Source organism: Mesoplodon bidens (assembly GCF_964165515.1).
Source record: "Mesoplodon bidens genome assembly, chromosome: 2".
Classification (NCBI taxonomy): Eukaryota; Metazoa; Chordata; class Mammalia; order Artiodactyla; family Ziphiidae; genus Mesoplodon; species Mesoplodon bidens.
In genome coordinates, this window is record NC_138177.1 from 72,731,162 (window position 1) to 72,748,785 (window position 17,624).

At 52.5% G+C, this 17,624-nt stretch overlaps 1 protein-coding gene across 9 annotated transcripts in view; it reads left to right on the forward strand.

Annotated features, from left to right (window-relative positions):
* ARHGEF2 (Rho/Rac guanine nucleotide exchange factor 2) overlaps positions 1 to 16,300 on the forward strand; it is a 40,705-nt gene extending 24,405 nt beyond the window's left edge. For 6 of the 9 annotated variants that reach the window (XM_081219492.1, XM_081219494.1, XM_081219495.1 and 3 more), the window contains 21 exons: positions 57 to 201; positions 2,410 to 2,477; positions 2,819 to 2,882; positions 3,894 to 4,023; positions 4,240 to 4,349; positions 4,499 to 4,645; positions 5,140 to 5,390; positions 5,598 to 5,723; positions 6,040 to 6,157; positions 6,359 to 6,607; positions 8,214 to 8,290; positions 8,725 to 8,894; positions 10,769 to 10,836; positions 11,814 to 12,014; positions 12,393 to 12,512; positions 12,642 to 12,709; positions 12,851 to 12,886; positions 13,092 to 13,142; positions 13,348 to 13,791; positions 14,043 to 14,226; positions 14,837 to 16,300. In XM_081219492.1, the coding sequence (XP_081075618.1) occupies positions 57 to 201; positions 2,410 to 2,477; positions 2,819 to 2,882; positions 3,894 to 4,023; positions 4,240 to 4,349; positions 4,499 to 4,645; positions 5,140 to 5,390; positions 5,598 to 5,723; positions 6,040 to 6,157; positions 6,359 to 6,607; positions 8,214 to 8,290; positions 8,725 to 8,894; positions 10,769 to 10,836; positions 11,814 to 12,014; positions 12,393 to 12,512; positions 12,642 to 12,709; positions 12,851 to 12,886; positions 13,092 to 13,142; positions 13,348 to 13,791; positions 14,043 to 14,226; positions 14,837 to 14,910 (2,901 nt within the window). In that variant the 3' untranslated portion in view covers positions 14,911 to 16,300. The remainder of the gene's footprint in view (positions 1 to 56; positions 202 to 2,409; positions 2,478 to 2,818; positions 2,883 to 3,893; positions 4,024 to 4,239; positions 4,350 to 4,498; positions 4,646 to 5,139; positions 5,391 to 5,597; positions 5,724 to 6,039; positions 6,158 to 6,358; positions 6,608 to 8,213; positions 8,291 to 8,724; positions 8,895 to 10,768; positions 10,837 to 11,813; positions 12,015 to 12,392; positions 12,513 to 12,641; positions 12,710 to 12,850; positions 12,887 to 13,091; positions 13,143 to 13,347; positions 13,792 to 14,042; positions 14,227 to 14,836) is intronic. The other 3 variants (XM_081219498.1, XM_081219499.1, XM_081219500.1) reach the window with 1 other exon arrangement.
* Positions 16,301 to 17,624: the final 1,324 nt, after the last annotated feature.

The following is a 17,624-nucleotide window of genomic DNA, read 5'->3' on the forward strand; positions in this document are numbered from 1 at the left end:
TCAGGCACCCTGGCATCCTCCAGCCTCACTTCCTGTCTCTCTCGCCCCTTCTACAGACCCGGGAAAAAGAGAAAATGAAGGAAGCCAAGGACGCCCGCTATACCAACGGGCATCTCTTCACCACCATCTCCGTTTCGGGCATGACCATGTGCTATGCCTGTAACAAGAGCATCACAGCCAAGGAGGCCCTCATCTGCCCAAGTAAGTTGTTTGGACCCTGAATGTCACTCTTGAGTCAGCGCCCACTGACCCTAATCTTTCTCTCCATTCTTTTTACCTTGGATCCATAAGGATCACTCTCCTCTGTGAGCCCCCGCAGGGCCCAAATGCCAGGGCCAGATGCTTGATCCCTTTCTCCCTGTCCTCATGTCTAGGGGTAGTGGCAGTCAGGATATGGCCTAAGCAGGACTAGCTGGGGGTATGGGGGAGGGGAGGCTGGAGTGGCTCCCCTTGCAGCTGTCGTCCGCTGGGCATCCCCCAGCTCCCTGAACAGCTGCTGAGGGTCAGGAGAACTGATTGGAAGAGGAGCAGGAATGTTGTGTGTATGCAGGGTAGGGGGGGCGGAAATAGGGGAGCTGGGTGGGAAGCTGCTGGCCTTGCAGCTGTTCTGCCCATCTTCCTGGGCAGAACTGGGTGTTCAGGACTTCAGGGTCCCCTTGCCCCTTCCCTTGCTATTGACTGAGGGGAGGCTGAAATCTCTTAATCTCTACAGTTTGAAGCAGAGGATTAGGGATTAGGACCCCCCTGTCTCAGATTTCTAGTCTGACTGATACACAGTGAGAAAGAGAGAATATGGCAGCAATGTGTATGTTGGGGGAATAAGGATTAGATAGAGCTCCTGACCTTCACCCACACCTAAGGGTAGCCCTGTATTTAGTAAGTGCAAGCAATGAATTCTTCCTTCCCCAAGATGCCTACACGGAGGGCTCCTGCCCTGTCTACCCCCGCCTCCCCACACACCCAGATTTATGGCAAAGAGCTGCTTCTGATTAACGCAGGACCGGAGGTGTTGTGGCCTGTGGCGGAACAGAGGGACAAAAGCTTTAGCTTCTAAATCTCCATGGAAGCTGCAAAGGAACCCCAGAAAGAACCAGCGAGGCTTCTCTACTTCCTCACTGTTCAACTTAGAGTTATGAGGATGAGGAGGGAACCCCAATCTAGATCCCTCTAGAGACCTGACAGAATTCCCAATCTGGAAGCTTGTTGCCAGGGGAACTGGGGAGGCGGGCAGCAAGTGCTATTTTGAGAGCAGGTGGATAGCAGAGGTTCGATCCAGAGACACTGGGTGCTGCAGGTGGGAGAAGGGGGCTCCAGGGGGGGTGGACGCAGCTCCAGCCCCCACTTCTGTCTGCCCCTCTGCCCCACCCTGCTCGCCTTGTATTTGTGGAAGTAAGCACGGTGCTGGGTATTGTCTGAAGGAGTTAGCAGAGTTTCCGGTGTTGTTGGAGGGGGGGAGGGGAAGCTGGAGATGGCCAAGGGCTGTGAGGGCATGTTGGGGAAAGGGACGGCCAGTAGTCCCAGCACCTAGGCTTAGCTACTCTTCCTTTACTCTCCTCTTCTCTCCTACCCCATGGCAGGGTGGGGTGGCTGATGAGGGAGAAGCAGATGGAGTGTGGGAGCTGTGGGTTTACCTTACTTGGGGAACAAGACTCCCCGGGTCCGGAAGGGAGGCTGGAGTCATAGCAAGCATAGCTGAGCAGTGCAGAAGGCAGGCAGGCGTGGCGGGCAGGGGCAGGGCATGGCCTGTCCCCCGCTCTGCCACTGGATCCATCAGCCTTAGCACTGCTTAGGCCTAGCCAGACTTTGTGGGCATACGTATGGCTCAACAGGAAGTGCACAGACACTCCTGAGTTAAACCCCAGCTCTACCACTAGCTGTATGACCTCTGGCAGATGGTTTAACCTCTCCAGGAGACAGGGTCCTCATCTATAAAATGAGGATCATTGAATCTACCTCAAGGGGTGGTTAGGATCAAGCTCAGGGGATGTTCATTTCCCCCTCTCTGCCCCTAGCCCCCATCCCAGCTGCTCCTGTGCCACCTTCTGTTCCGTGGGCGTCCTCTCTGCCATCTGTCATTCTCAACCACCTTTGTGCTTCTTGAGTTCATCTCTGGCAGCCAGTAACCCCTTCTTCCCTCTAGTCCACCTCACAGGTCATCTCTGAGTCAGGATTGCCTACCCCTCCTGATGGCTTAATTGCGGTCCACACCTATACCCCCTCACTTCATCTGCTGCTTGAAGGAAGGGGGGAGGCGGGAGGAGAGGGACTGGGGTGCGGCGATGGCCGAGGAGTCTGGGAAGGGGGAGAGTCTCAGGCTGTGTGGCCATGGGGAGATGGGTGTCTGCATGTGGGTGTGTCCCCCCCGTACCACCCGGCCCTCCCGTCACCCTCTCTACCCCACCCTCCCAGCCTGCAATGTGACTATCCACAACCGCTGTAAAGACACCCTCGCCAACTGTACCAAGGTCAAGCAGAAGGTGAGATGGCAGGGAGGGCAGAGGGCTGGGGGAGAGGGTAGTGAGTGTGCGGTACCCTCATGCCTTTTCCGTTCATTCCTCACCCTGTGTTACTCAACCCCTCTCCTCACCAGGGGGCAGCCCAGACCCTCCACCCCAGGCCGCAGGCCCTGCAAGAGGGGGTCAGCCTGTTGCTGTAGACACATCCCCCCAGCACTGGGCTCAGCCACCCTGATGCCCTTAGCCATCATGCCAGCTTTCTCCCTAGAGGGCCAGCCACCCAGCTCCTGCCCTGGGCCTATGGGGGTGACCCTAGGGTGACAGCTGTTCTTGGTGTCTCTCTCTTGCTCTCTGTCTCACAGCAACAGAAAGCTGCCCTGCTGAAGAACAACACTGCCTTGCAGTCTGTTTCACTTCGCAGTAAGAGTGAGTAGTGAGGATGCTGGAGCCCCCATAGGACCCTGGACCCCAGGCCTCTCAGCCCATGAGCTGTGCTGCCCCCCTGAGGTCGTTCCCTGGCACAGCGCCTTCCTGTCTTCAATTGGATGCTGATGGTGGAGTCATAAGGGAGATCCGGACTCTTGGGCTTAGGGGCGGGACAGGAGAATTCAAATGGGGACAAAGGCTTAGGATGGCTGGTCATCTGAGCCTGGTCACACCTTATATTATTATTATTAGTTATTTACACCGCACTTGGGAATGTTGGCAGAAGTTGTCAAGGGCCAATTCAGACAGATCTGGTGTAACAGAAAGAGCGTGGTGCTTAGTCAAAAAGACCAGAGTCTGTATATGTATACATATAGCTGATTCACTCTGTTATACGGCAGAAACTAAGACAACATTCTAAAGCAATTATAGTCCAATAAAGATGTTAAAAAAAAAAAAAAAAGACCAGAGTCCGAATCTCTGCTCAGCCACTAGCTGAGTCACCCCAGACAAGTCTCTTAACCGTCCTGAGCTGCAGATTGCTCATAGTCTTGTGGTGGGAAACAGATAAGGCAAGAAAAGCTCTTTATAAACATTAAAAGTATGGCACAGGGCTTCCCTGGTTGCGCAGTGGTTGAGAGTCCGCCTGCCGATGCAGGGGACGTGGGTTTGTGCCCCGGTCCGGGAAGATCCCACATGCCGTGGAGCGGCTGGGCCCGTGAGCCATGGCCGCTGAGCCTGCGTGTCCGGAGCCTGTGCTCCGCAACGGGAGAGGCCACAACAGTGAGAGGCCCGCGTACCGCAAAAAAAAAAAAAAAAAGTACTGCACAAACATACAGGTAGAATTACTGTTACCATCTTTCTTTGACTAGAACAGGGCCAAAAAAACCAAAAACAGGGCTAAAGGTGGGGCTGGAGAGGAGGCCTCACTTCTAGTGGGGGAGCCTGGGAGGCTTGAATCCTGGGAAGGCACCAGGTTTGACGCTTGCCTACTTGGTGTCCCCCTGACAGCCACCACTCGGGAGCGGCCCAGCTCTGCCATCTACCCCTCCGACAGCTTCCGACAGTCCCTGCTTGGCTCCCGCCGTGGCCGCTCCTCCTTGTCTTTAGCCAAAAGTGTTTCCACCACCAACATTGCTGGGTGAGCCTCTGCTTGGGGAAGGGAGAGCCAGGCAGGCAGAGTATGGCAGTGGAGATGGGGGGCTGAGAGGTCTTTCCCATCCCTGAGTTCAGAATTATAGACAGACAGGTAAGGAGAACTTGGGGTGACTGCCTCTGGGATCCCACCTTGGGTCCCCACCCGGGAAGGGAACTCTTGCTGGAGTCGGGTGATGCAGCCAGGCTCCACTCCCCTCAGACACTTCAACGATGAGTCTCCCCTGGGGCTGCGCAGGATCCTCTCCCAGTCCACAGACTCCCTCAACATGCGGAACCGGACCCTGTCAGTGGAGTCCCTCATCGACGAAGGTGACTGTGCCCGGACCTCAGGGAGACCAGGGCATGAGGGGCAGGTGGGAGCAGTCCTGGGAATGGCAAGGCGGGAAGGGATCTAGAGAAGGGCCCAGGACCCAGGGAAGAGAATTGGGGTCCAAGTTGTTTCCCCCACTCACTTCCAGGTGCAGAGGTGATCTACAATGAGCTGATGAGTGACTTTGAGATGGACGAGAAGGACTTTGCAGCTGATTCCTGGAGCCTTGCTGTGGATAGCAACTTCTTGCAGCAGCATAAAAAGGAGGTGATGAAGCAGCAGGATGTCATTTATGGTGAGCCAAGAAGACCACCCCAGACTTCTCTTCTGTCACCAGTCCTGTTTCTTTGTGTCCTTCCTCTGCCAGCCCCTACCTCTCAAGACCCTTCCTTCTTATCCCATTGGCCTTCAAGACCCTGCCTGGCATCCCCACAAGTAGCCACCAAGCCCCCACCTTTTGGACTCTTGACCTCCAAGGCCCTTCTTTATCCCTTCCTTCCAGTCAATTCTTAGTCTTTCCTCTGCCTGTTCCAACACTGTACTGGGAACTGTGGGAAACCTAGACCTGTAGGGGGCACATGGCTCTTGACCCTAAAACAGCTCATAGCTTAAGATGGCACGGCATAAAGATTAAAAAATGATTAGAAAATGATCTAAGATCGTAATAATGCAGAATGTTAACCTGGAAGGGATCTTAAAAACCTCAAATGAGCCCTGAGGTCCCCAGCCTAGGCCCCACCAATTGTGGCCAAGCCAGGGTAGAGGCCAGGTGTCCCATTGTCCCTGCAGAGCTGATCCAGACAGAGCTACACCATGTGCGGACCCTGAAGATCATGACCCGCCTCTTCCGCACGGGGATGCTGGAAGAGCTACAGCTGGAGCCAGGAGTGGTCCAGGGCCTGTTCCCCTGCGTGGACGAACTCAGTGACATCCATACACGCTTCCTCAGCCAGCTGTTAGAACGCCGACGCCAGGCCCTGTGCCCTGGAAGCACCCGGAACTTCGTCATCCATCGCTTGGGTGACCTGCTCATCAGCCAGGTGAGAAAAGACAGGACCCATGGGCAGCTTTCATGGGAGGAGGTGTGACTAGAGTGGGCATTTCTCATCTCGAAACTCTAGAGGATGGAGCCAGAGAGAGCTGGAGAGGCAGGAAGCCCGCCTGTTTGGTGGGAGGCCAGAGGGTGTTGGGGATGAGATGTGGCTTTGGGGGAAATGGTGACCCAGCCCTGCACCCCCAACTTCTAGTTCTCAGGTCCCAGTGCAGAGCAGATGCGGAAGACCTACTCGGAGTTCTGTAGCCGCCACACCAAGGCCTTAAAGCTCTATAAGGAGCTATATGCCCGAGACAAACGCTTCCAGCAGTTCATCCGGGTGAGCAAACCTCTCCAGGACCCACACTCAGCCTCCTCTAGTGGCCCAACCCTTGTGGACACATCTGCTTGTGGGTCCCATCAGCAGCCCCTCATAGCAGTAGAGCAAATGCTTTTGCTACTTTGGTCCTCACAATAAACCTGTGACCTTCTCGTCCCCATTTTCCAGACTGGGTCACCTATGCCGACCGGTGTGAGGTAAATGGCCAAGTTAGGGCCAGCACCAGGGCTTAGGCTCCAAGAACGCTCCAGCGTTCTTTCTTGTTGCCCTCCCCTCGGGCCCCACTCTGGCCCTGAGCCCTCCTCTGCTCTTGTAGAAAGTGACCCGCTCGGCCGTGCTGAAGCGGCATGGTGTACAGGAGTGCATCCTACTGGTGACTCAGCGCATCACCAAGTACCCGGTGCTCATCAACCGGATCCTGCAGCATTCCCACGGTGAGAGGAAGAGCCTGGGAGGGAGGAAGGTGGGAGAGGGCTATCTGGGGTGAGAAATGGCTCGGGATAACCAAGGGGAGGGATAGGGTCAGATGTGGAATGCTGGGCAGCCTCTGAAGGTGGAAATCGAGATTGGTGGGAATTGGGGCTGGCTTGAAGCTTGGCTGAGCCACCCCTCCCTCATGCTGACCCCCCGGTCAGGGATCGAAGAGGAGCGCCAGGACCTGACGACGGCACTGGGGCTGGTGAAGGAGCTGCTGTCCAACGTAGACCAGGATGTGCACGAGCTGGAGAAAGGGGCCCGCCTGCAGGAGATCTACAACCGTATGGACCCTCGGGCCCAGACCCCGGTGCCTGGCAAGGGCCCTTTTGGCCGAGAGGAGCTTCTGCGGCGCAAGCTCATCCACGACGGTTGCCTGCTCTGGAAGACAGCTACTGGGCGCTTCAAAGGTCAGTGGTCAGCTTGGCAGGCCAGGCAAGAGTCAGCAGTCAGATATAAAGAAGGAGAAGCATCCAAGCCCTTAGGACCTCTTTTAATGCAGCCCTATAGCCAGGGTGAGACCCAGTGGGAGGAAAATATGTGGTCTCTGTTGCAACAAAAGTCTGAATTCTGGATTTCACGGGCGATACAAGGACTTCCTTGTCAGTATTTATTCATTTCTTTGGTTCTTACATGCCCAGAAAGCTACTGGTTTTGATGAGGAAAAGAGAGAAATTCCAGGATCATCGGACAAGATCAGGGTAGTTGGTTCTACCAGCTGGAATCCCAGCCACCAGGGCTGGGGAATGGGCAGGAGCTTTGGGAACACAGCTAGGGAAGGCCCACAGGAGGGGGTGGAGCCCAGCGAAGGGCAGGCTGAGTGGAGAAGAGAAAAGGGGGTGGGGCATGTTGGGCTGGGGCACTCTTTCCCAGGCTCTCTTCCCAGACTGCACTGGCCAACGCTTTCCTACCTAAATCAAGACGAGAGAGTTGCAGGCCTTGGCTATGGGGGTGAGGAATGAGGGGCAGAAGTATACCGTGCTACCTGAGGCCAGAGCCTGCCTGCACTTCTGTCCTGTGTCATGAAATCCCCACTTCATAGGCTTGAGTATTGCAGGCTTCACCAGCCACTTTCCTTCATCCCTTTCTCTCCTTCCCATCCCTCCCACGCTGAAGCTAAGAATATAAAGCATGGGGGGGTTAAAAATAGCAAGGGTGGAGAGCTTTATTTCTGAAAGCCCTCCCCTTCTGTGTGCCCACAACTTAGAAAGATCTCCAAGGGCAAAGGGTAAGTGTGTGTCTTCTCGACTGTGACATCCAACTTTCTTGGGCTTGACCTTTATTTCCCCTTAAGTCTTGAAGCACAGGACCTCTTAGGATCTGAGAGCCTGGAAGGTGGGGCAGAGAAGGAAAATGAAAGCAGGGCCTGCTGGGGTTGAAGGAGATTGGGATTGTTCAGTGGTGGGAGAGATGGATAAGGAACCCAACTGTTCCCCTCCCTGTGGAGCACAAAATGAGAAGTGGAAATATGCTGGGGTGGGGGGGAGCTTAGACCAAATATCCAAAAAGGTCTTATGTTAGTCAGTTGTTCAACATGGAACTGAAAGGCACTGGGAATCCTTTTACCCTCACAAAAATTCTGGACCCTTTCACACAGAAAAATACACATGTGATATATTAATATGTAAAGTTGCTTGTGCAACTTCAGAGGATTTACAGAGCCTCTGAAGCCCAACAGTAGACATCCTAGGGGGTCTGTAGACCCCAGGTTAAGAAACCCGCATTCGTTGGATAAAGAGGGTTTTCTCCGAAGGCATTGGGTGATCGCTTATGGGCACCTCTAGCCCAAGAAGCTGATTTATCTGATGGCATATACATTTATCCCCCATTTCTGAGCTATAAGAATGGGAGAGGTGGGAGGTCTGCAAAAGTGGAGGAAGCAACCAGCGGGAGAGAGGTCAGGAAGAGGGGAAACAGGAGCTCTAACCTAATGGGGTAGACCTGGTCCTTGAGAAAGAAAAACAGCTGCTCAGATACTCTATAATGCTGACTGTCCTGCCTTTATCCTCCTGCCAGATGTGCTCATGCTGCTGATGACAGATGTGCTGGTATTTCTCCAGGAGAAGGACCAGAAGTACATCTTTCCTGCCCTGGTGAGACCTTCTACCTTCTTCTTCCTCAGCACAGACAAGTGTTGAGGCCCTTCTTGCTTTCTTACCCCAGCCTGGAAGAACCCTGGAATCCTCCAGAGTCAAACAGCTGTTATTGTAACCATTACTATAATATAATAAGGAGAAATAAGAATAGCCAAGACAAATTGTTACTGTATGCAGGCACTTTTACACCTGTGAGGAAGGCCCGTTATTATCCTCTTTTTGTAGATGAGGAAAGTAAAGCTTAAAGTTAATTAAATCATCAAGAGTCACAAACGTTTCTAAGTCCTGTCTGGCTGGCACCAGAGCCTTGGTTCTTAACTTGTATTCTCGGCTGACTCTTCAATCCTTTGGGTATTCCAGAAGGACTGAAGACTCAAATATCCAGGGTTCAGGATTCCCAGCTTTAATCCTTCCTTTCCCCTGACTGGCAGGACAAGCCCTCGGTGGTGTCACTGCAGAATCTAATCGTGCGGGACATCGCCAACCAGGAGAAAGGGATGTTTCTGATCAGCGCGGCACCCCCTGAGATGTATGAGGTCCACACGGCATCCCGGGATGACCGGAGCACCTGGATCCGCGTCATTCAGCAGAGCGTGCGAGTGTGAGTGTGTGTATGGCCTCACAGTACCTGCAGTTTCAGGCCCCAGGCCACAGCACTCCCAGGGAATGGAACCCAGGGTTCAGAGGTGGAGGCAGAAGCCAGGGGGGAGAGACAAGATGGCCCAAGGCAGGAAATGTCATCTATGTTCTACTGTCCTGTAAAGTCGCACTTTATATGATACGACCACGACCACCTTCCAAATGCAGCATGAGCTGACAAGCCAAAGGAATACTTTAAGCTGTCACATTCTGGCATATCTGCCAGCCAGGAGTACAATTTCACCTCCGTTAACATCTTAGTCTGTAGGCAGTGGGCTATTATCTGGATTGTATTGTCTTTTTGGGGTTTTTTTTTGCGGTACGTGGACCTCTCACTGTTGTGGCCTCTCCCGTTGCGGGGCACAGGCTCCGGACGCGCAGGCTCAGCGGCCATGGCTCACGGGCCCAGCCGCTCAGCGGCATGTGGGATCTTCCCGGACCGGGGCACGAACCCGTGTCCCCTGCATCGGCAGGTGGACTCTCAACCACTGCGCCACCAGGGAAGCCCTATTGTACTGTCTTTTACATTTATTTTCTAAAAATGAATGAAAAAGAGGATAATGAAAGCATTGATATTAGTGGTAAGAGGAGCAAAACTCAAACTCCATACAACAGAGGCAAGAAGGAAATCATTTCATGTGCTATAGCAGCAGATCTTTGGCTTCTGTTGGACACACATTAGATTTGAGGCAGTCAACTGTGTGTCTGTTGTGATGAAAAAAAGTGAAGTGCATGTAAAATGTTGAAAATGGATTCTCAAAGATTATGCCTGAAGAATAAATTCAGTTAGGATGTTTATGATTTTTTTTTTTAAGTAATTTAATTTTTAATTAATTTATTTATTTTTGGCTGGTTTGGGTCTTTGTTGCTGCGTGCAGGCTTTCTCTAGTTGCAGCGAGCAGGGGCTACTCTTCATTGCGGTGCACAGGCTTCTCATCGCAGTGGCTTCTCTTGTTGCGGAGCTCAGGCTCTAGGCACGCGGGCTTCAGTAGTTGCAGCGCGCGGGCTCAGTAGCTGTGGCTTGTGGGCTCTAGAGCGCAGGCTCAGTAGTTGTGATGCACGGATTTAGTTGCTCTGTGGCATGTGGGATCTTCCGGGACCAGGGCTTGAACCCATGTCCCCTGCATTGGCAGGCGAATTCTTAACCGCTGTGCCACCAGGGAAGTCCTATGAATTTTTTGTTTTAGCTTTCAGAGAGTGGATTCTTCTCTACTTTATATTATGTAAACCTTTTTTTTGTTTGTTTACTTCTGCAAAGACTTTGAACAATTTTTTCAGAAGTGCGTGCAAAGTATGAAATCACCAATTCTAGGAAAGTAAGGCAAAGTACCTGTCCCATTGACAATAGATCTATAGTGCCCTTTTTATTAATAATATTAATAAATAATAAAATTAATATTTGTAGTTGCGAAAATAATATTATTCATTATATTGAGCTTCTGCTGTGTTCAAAGCAGTGGTACATTATTTCATTTAATCCTTACAGAAAACCTGTGAGGAAGATATTATCCCCATTTCTCACATGAGGAAATAGAGAGGTTACCACCTGGTAAATTGTGGAGCCAGGATTTGAGCGCAGGGTGCTTGATGCCAAAAACTAGTTGTCCCTCTGCACTACGCTGCCTCTCCAGGTGACCTTTGGAGAGGTACAGACCAGTAGATGCAGATGATCAGTGCTAGGAAAAGGAGAGGATCAAGAGTGGATGAAGCCAGGGCGTGGAGCTGCTGAGGCTTACCAGGGAGAAATAGAGCACGTTTGGGAAGGAGGGTTGGCAGATTCCTGGTGTGTAACCTGACTTCCTTCCCCAAACCTCACCCAACCTGTTATCCCTCCAGATGCCCATCCAGGGAGGACTTCCCCCTGATTGAGACAGAGGATGAGGCTTACCTGCGGCGTATCAAGAGTAAGTCCACCCATAGAGTTTGTTTAAATAATGTATGATATATCCACACAGCGGAATACTGTCTAAAACGTGAGATGGCTCTATGAGGGCTGATGTAGATCCATAACCAAAATATATTGTGAAGCGGAAAGAGCAAGGTTTAAAACACTGTAAAGTATATGCTACCACTGATGTGAAAATAGTGGGGATAGATATATGTCATATGTATTTTGTATATGTGTATGGAATATCTCTAGGAAGATAAAATATTATTACTGTGGCTCCCTCTGGGCAGGGAAACTAGGAATAACAGTTAAGATTGTAACTTACTTTTTTACTATAGGGCCTTATATTAATTGGGGTATGATCTAACTGCTATACAAAAAGAGTAACAAAACTCAGTCGGTTACACGAGGTAGATTATTTCTCTCCACATAACAGTCCAGAAGTGGGACGTGCAGGGTAGTGGTGCCGCTCTGCCCTCTTCAGCGTGAAGGTTCCCCATTTCTATGTCCTCTACGTCTGTGTCTCCATCACTGCTCCAGCTCCTGCTGTCGTATCTGCATCCCAGCTAGCAAGGAGGGGGTAAAGAACAAGGAGAGTTTATACCAATTTTTTTTTAAGGGCAAATCTGGAAGACTCTCACATCTGTTGGCCAGAATTTAGTCCCGTGGCAATGCCTAGCTGCAAGCCAGGCTGGGAAATCGAGTGTAACTGGTCAGCCGTGTGCCCAGATGAAACTTGCACACCTTCTCTAATTAAAGGAAGGTGGGGAGAATGGAAACTGGTGGACAGCCTGCAGTCCCTGCCACACGTTGTTTTGTTTTTAAAACAAAAATCCATGTGTTACTTTTCCCCCAAAAAAGTTATTTTCTTTTTCATAAATGCTAAAAAACCAAAATTAAGTCCTGCCACTCTGCCCCGGCCTGGCCCCTGACCCCTGGGGCTGCCCCTCCACTGCTGGCCCCTCCGGGTGCTCACCTGTTTCTCATCCACAGTGGAGCTGCAGCAGAAAGACCGGGCACTGGTGGAGCTGCTGCAGGAGAAGGTTGGGCTGTTTGCCGAGATGACCCACTTCCAGGTGGAAGAGGATGGCGGCAGTGGGATGCCCCTGCCCACCCTGCCCAGGGGGCTTTTCCGCTCTGAGTCCCTCGAGTCCCCTCGTGGCGAGCGGCTGCTGCAGGATGCCATCCGTGAGGGTGAGGGGGCTCCTAGGGAAGAGTCCAGACTCATCCACTCACCATCACAAGATATGGACCCGTGGCTAGACCTGGACACACACAGACAAGGGGGACGTCAGCCCCATAGGCCATAACTCCCCTGAGTGCCTTTTGTTTGCGGGGGAAGATGGTCCTTGCTGCTGTTTGACACCTCTCATCCTGCACGTACTTGTGCTGCCCCTTGGGACCTTTAATGACCTTTGCCTTGTATGTGGTGGTGGCAGTGAGACCCCACTACATGTGCAGGGGGCATTCCCCTAGATGCCCGCATGTTCCATGTACTGAGTGAATGGCATCCCCTCCCATCCCCCGCAGGATTCTCTGTTGCTCCGGTCCTCACCTCTTCTTTCCCCGCAGTGGAGGGCCTGAAAGACCTGCTGGTGGGGCCTGGAGTGGAGCTACTCTTGACACCCCGGGAACCAGCCCTGTCCATGGAAACGGATAGCGGTGGTAACACAAGTCCTGGAGTCACTGCCAGTGAGTGCCAGGGCAGGGGACCAAGGTAGCACGTGGGAGGGGTTAAAGAGAGTGGGGTGGTACCAGGGACCGAGTGGTATCAGGGTGCTGGGGAAGTGGTTCAGCCCATCCTTTTCCCCTTCTCAACAGATGGTGAGGCCAGAACCTTCAATGGCTCCATTGAGCTCTGCAGAGCTGACTCAGACTCCAGCCAGAAGGTGGGTTTCAGGAGGTGTCAGGACTTGGCTAGAGGGAGGGAAAGGGACAGCTGCCCTATAGATCCTTGACTCAGAGCTATCAGGGACAGGCACCAGGGACTTGTGTGTCTGCTGATTCCCCATCTTTGCCCGTTTCTGCAGGATCGAAATGGAAATCAGCTGAGATCTCCCCAGGAGGTGAGATGGGAATGTGATGATATAGGAGACTAAAGGAGGGGTACTCTCATCTGAGAAATTAGAGCCCAGTTTGGAGTTGGGAGGGGGAGTGTACACCTCAAAGTACCTGCAGTCTTATTGTTCCACGCCCACACTTATTCAACTTCTGGGCAGTTCTCCCATCCTGAAGCTTGGACTCTGTTCCCACCCTCTCCTCTGTCCTCAGGAAGCATTGCAGCGATTGGTCAACCTCTATGGACTTCTACATGGCCTACAGGTCAGTGGGGCAAGGGCTAGAGTGGGAAGGGAAGGAGCCAGACCCAAGCTGCCCATTTAGGTGGGACAGAATCATCCTAACAGGCCTTTCTAAGCCTTCCCGATTCAAGCTCTCCAGGAATCGTGACCTGGGCCCTGGGGAGTGAGGGCGAGGGGTAGAAGAAAGGGGGTCCTGATACACCCCTCCATCTCCATTCCACCCGCAGGCGGCTGTGGCCCAGCAGGACACTTTGATGGAAGCCCGGTTCCCTGAGGGCCCCGAGCGGCGGGAGAAGCTGACGCGAGCCAACTCCCGGGATGGGGAGGCTGGCAGAGCCGGGGCTGCCCCTGTGGCTCCTGAAAAGCAGGCTACGGAACTGGCATTGCTGCAGCGGCAACACGCGCTGCTGCAGGAGGAACTACGGCGCTGCCGACGCCTCGGCGAAGAGCGGGCGACGGAGGCTGTTAGCCTGGAAGCCCGGCTCCGAGAGAGCGAGCATGCCCGCACCCTGCTGGAGCGGGAGGCCGAAGAGGCTCGCAGGCAGCTGGCCGCCTTGGGCCACACGGAACCACTCCCGGCTGAGGCCCCCTGGGCCCGGCGGCCTCTGGATCCGAGGCGGCGTAGCCTCCCTGCAGGCGATGCCCTGTACTTGAGTTTCACCCCCCCACAGGTAAGGAAGCTTGAAGTAGTGAACTGGCATCAGGGTGGATATCAGGGTCCATGAGAAAACCAGAAAGCAATTGGAGATTTGAGGCCAAATGACATCAGGCATCAGACTTGAAGGATATAGGATGCTGATGGGAGGACTGAACAGTTGCGATGGGTGTGGAAAGAAATCAGTCAGTGGTAGAGGTGCTGAGAGTTGAGTCTTCACATTTCTCATTCCCTTGGCCTCCTGCTTTTCTGGCCTGCCGTCCACAGCCCAGCCGAGGCCACGACCGCCTGGATTTGCCTGTGACTATTCGCTCCGTCCATCGACCCTTTGAGGATCGAGAGAGGCAGGAGCTGGGCAGCCCCGACGAGCGGCTGCAAGATAGCAGTGACCCCGACACCGGCAGCGAGGAGGAAGGTAGCAGCCGTCTGTCTCCGCCCCATAGTCCACGAGGTGAGATCCTGGTGGAGACATGGAATGGAAATGGGATGTAACCTGGGTACAGACCCTTGGGCTGTGGTTTCCAAATGCAGCCTGCATCCTAAAGCACGGGAACATTTAGGATGGTCCCTAACCAACCACTGAGGTCTACAGTAAGTCTTGGGAGGGGCACAGAGCACTTCCTGTTTTGCCTCCTGGTAGACGGGAAGTGGAACTCTAGGAAGCAAAGAATGTAGGGGCCTCTGCTGTAGTAAGTCCATGATTCCCAAACTTTTCAAGCAGAAATAGATTTCCAAAGCAAAAAAATTTCAAAGACCTCCAAGTTCTTATAGTTGGTTCAGGAAATACAAAATAACCCAAAGCTACTGTGACTTCATACTAATCTTAACATATTTTGCATTTTATTCATCAAATTGTGTCTCCATATACTTACCAAGTACTTAGGTGTGGATACCTTCCTTTGTTGACAGAGGTTTTCCCCTCAACCAAGGATTACAGACCTCTGCCCTCCCTCACAGCTCTCTGAGCTCCTCAGCCCACAGACGGGGAGGCGTCAGTGTAGCGGTTCAGTTGATCACGGGAGCATCTGTTCACTCACTAACTTTGCCCCGTCCTCCTTCAGACTTCACCCGAATGCAGGACATCCCGGAAGAGACTGAGAGCCGCGACGGGGAGCCTGTAGCTTCAGAGAGCTAAGGGGGCCCCTCCCCCCACCCCGTGTCCCCCTGAAGAACATTACTGAGGGAGGCAAGCCTGGGGGCTCCAATCTGCCAATGAAGAGGGAACATTTGAAAGAACTGCTGATTGTCCTTGCCAGCTCTTGGGATCCTTGGACACAGGGGGGCCGTTTAGGAAGCTGGGGGTATTAAGCCACAGTGCCCCCTGGTGGCATCCAGAAGCTACACTGCAGATGCCAATTTTTCATGCCTTCTTCCCTCTACTTTAGGAAAATTTATTTATTTATTGTTTATTAGTTATGGAGGGAGAGGGGAGATTTAGAGGACCAGGGACATGGGAACCAAGCCATAGGGATCAGGGGGCCTTGTCCTTTAACACTACTGGGGTTTATTCAGGCTTAACCATGCAGCTGCTGGGTTCTAGCCCTGACACCCCTCCTGAGCAACACCCATCTTTGAGGAGAGGCTGCAGCCATAAGACCCTACTGCCCCTTCAGGAAGGGCTGTGGTCAGGGCCATGTCCCTCTCCCCTTCCCCTCAACCTCCTACTGCTGTTCTCCCTTCTCTCTGTCTTCTATGGAAACCCCAGGGAGATAACCTGGCTTCCTAGAGTTGATGGAATACAGGTTGAGGTGGCCGTAAAGGTTTGTTGGGGGGTGAGGGGAAAAACTCACAGGGACCAGAATGTTTCTTTGTTGTTGTTGTTTTCTTTTTTGTACCAAAGCCAACTGCACGTGTTTTATATTTTTAAGAGAAGATTGTAGGCAATTAGAAATCGCAGCCTTCTATCTCTACACCTCGGAAGAACTTGAGGGATGGGGGGAACAATGACTTCTCCACTCATCTATAGTACTGGGGGACCCATTTTGACCTCTTCCCCAGCCATTTGGCAAAACAGTTCTTGGGTGAGTTGGGAAATCTCTACAAACCCTGACCTCATCCCCCACCTCAGCAACCATGACCTGAAACCTCTGCGTGAATTTGGGGGATTTTTCAATGGACCTCCCCCCGCCCCCAGTGCCTGCCAGCCCCAGCCAGTTTTCTGCAAATTTGATTGTTAAAAAAAAAAAAAAGAAAAAGAAAAGAAAAAGGGGAAAAAAAGATAAAACAGGGAAAATTAAAGTCCTGGAACTCCAGGAAGTACTGTCTGTTAATGTCTGCCAGTTCTGAGGTTGCTGGTGAGGGGGAGAGCCAGGCAATGACGTGTGTTCCTCCAAAAGGAGCCTCTTCCTCTCCCAGGAAGGGTGACTGCCTCCCTGAAGACAGGGGGCGCTAACAAAAGAAACTGCTGCCAACCTTTTTTTTGTTGTCATCTTTGACTCTCACAAATACAAGGATAATAATGAAGGGGCACTTAGGTTCCAGTGGCTGTTGGAGGTTCCAACATTAAAAAACTTGTTTTCATCTCATTTGCATGCCATGCTCAGGAATTGCATCAGCCTCTTTCCCCCTTCCCTCCCTTTCATCACAGTTTCTGTTAGCATCTCCCCAGAGTCGTTCATTTTCAGGTTCAGCCCGCACGCTGCCCTTGTTCTTCAGTGCCAGAGCCCCGGTTTAACCTTTTTAAGACGGTTCCCCTCATAGGAGCTGCTCATTTGCTCTTTGCCATTTTGAGAGGCAGTGAGAGATTAAGTAGGTTTCAGTTCTTGTTTTTGGTTAATTTTTTGCTTCCTGTTTCTGGTTAATACCCTGCTCTGGGGCTGTAGGGGGAGGGGTGAGAGTCTAGAGTTGTATAAATTCTGGCACAGTGCACAGACCTCTGTTGGAGCCCATGGGTAAGATGGGAAGGATGGGGCTCATGACCTCAGCTAGAAAGAGGAATTGAAATCACCTGGGGTGGGGGGCAGGCTTGGGGGAGCAACCAGCACCCTCCGCTCCTGTAATTCTCATCCATCAGCATCTGGCCTTGACAAGGTGCTTTCTCATCCATAATGGAATCTGTGAGGTAGGAATTGTTTTCGTGTCATAGACAGGGAAACCTGGGTGCAGAGGGCTGCCAGCCCAGCAGAGGAGCCAGGAAAGGGCCAGCCCTCCTAGCTGCAGTCCTCCACTTCCCCTCTTCGGCTACTCTGCTGAAAAACACCAGAGCTCCAGAGTTTCCAACATGATGGCCCATGGCTCAGCAGCTGTCTGCCACGTCAGCGGGAAGCAGCTGGGACCCAAAGGTGTAAAGGCAGAGCAGGGGGATGTTAGCATCCAAAGACCACCAGGAAAGGGAATGCAGGCTCCTCCAGCGTTCTTACAGATCCAGTGAAGGATGCTGGTCAGGAGGGTATCGGAAACCTGGGGACGCAGAGCCCAGAGCGTGGGTTCCAAGAAGCCCACAGCTCACAGGAGAGCTGCTCTGTCCCTCCTGCCGCCCCTGGACTGAAACCCCCTCCTCATCCTTGATCCCAAAACAAGACACACATTTCTCTGACATGGTAGTTCCTCTGAGATTAGACCCTCTCTCATGTCTTTCCCATTCTGTCCGTTGTCCCCTCTCTATTCCCATTTTTGGAAACTCAGTCTTACTCTCTGTCTACCCTGTTGGCAGTTTCACAGCTCTCTGGCTTGAGCTCCAGGGAGCCAGGGCCCAGCTTCTTGCCACAGCAATGACTCCTTTCCATTGCACCCTCCCCTCCATCTCCCATCCCAAAGGGTGGGTCTGCATGCATTCATTCACCTCTGACTTGGACCTATTTAAACTTTGTCAATATTTACCTCCGGGTCCCATAAAGCCCATAAAGCAGC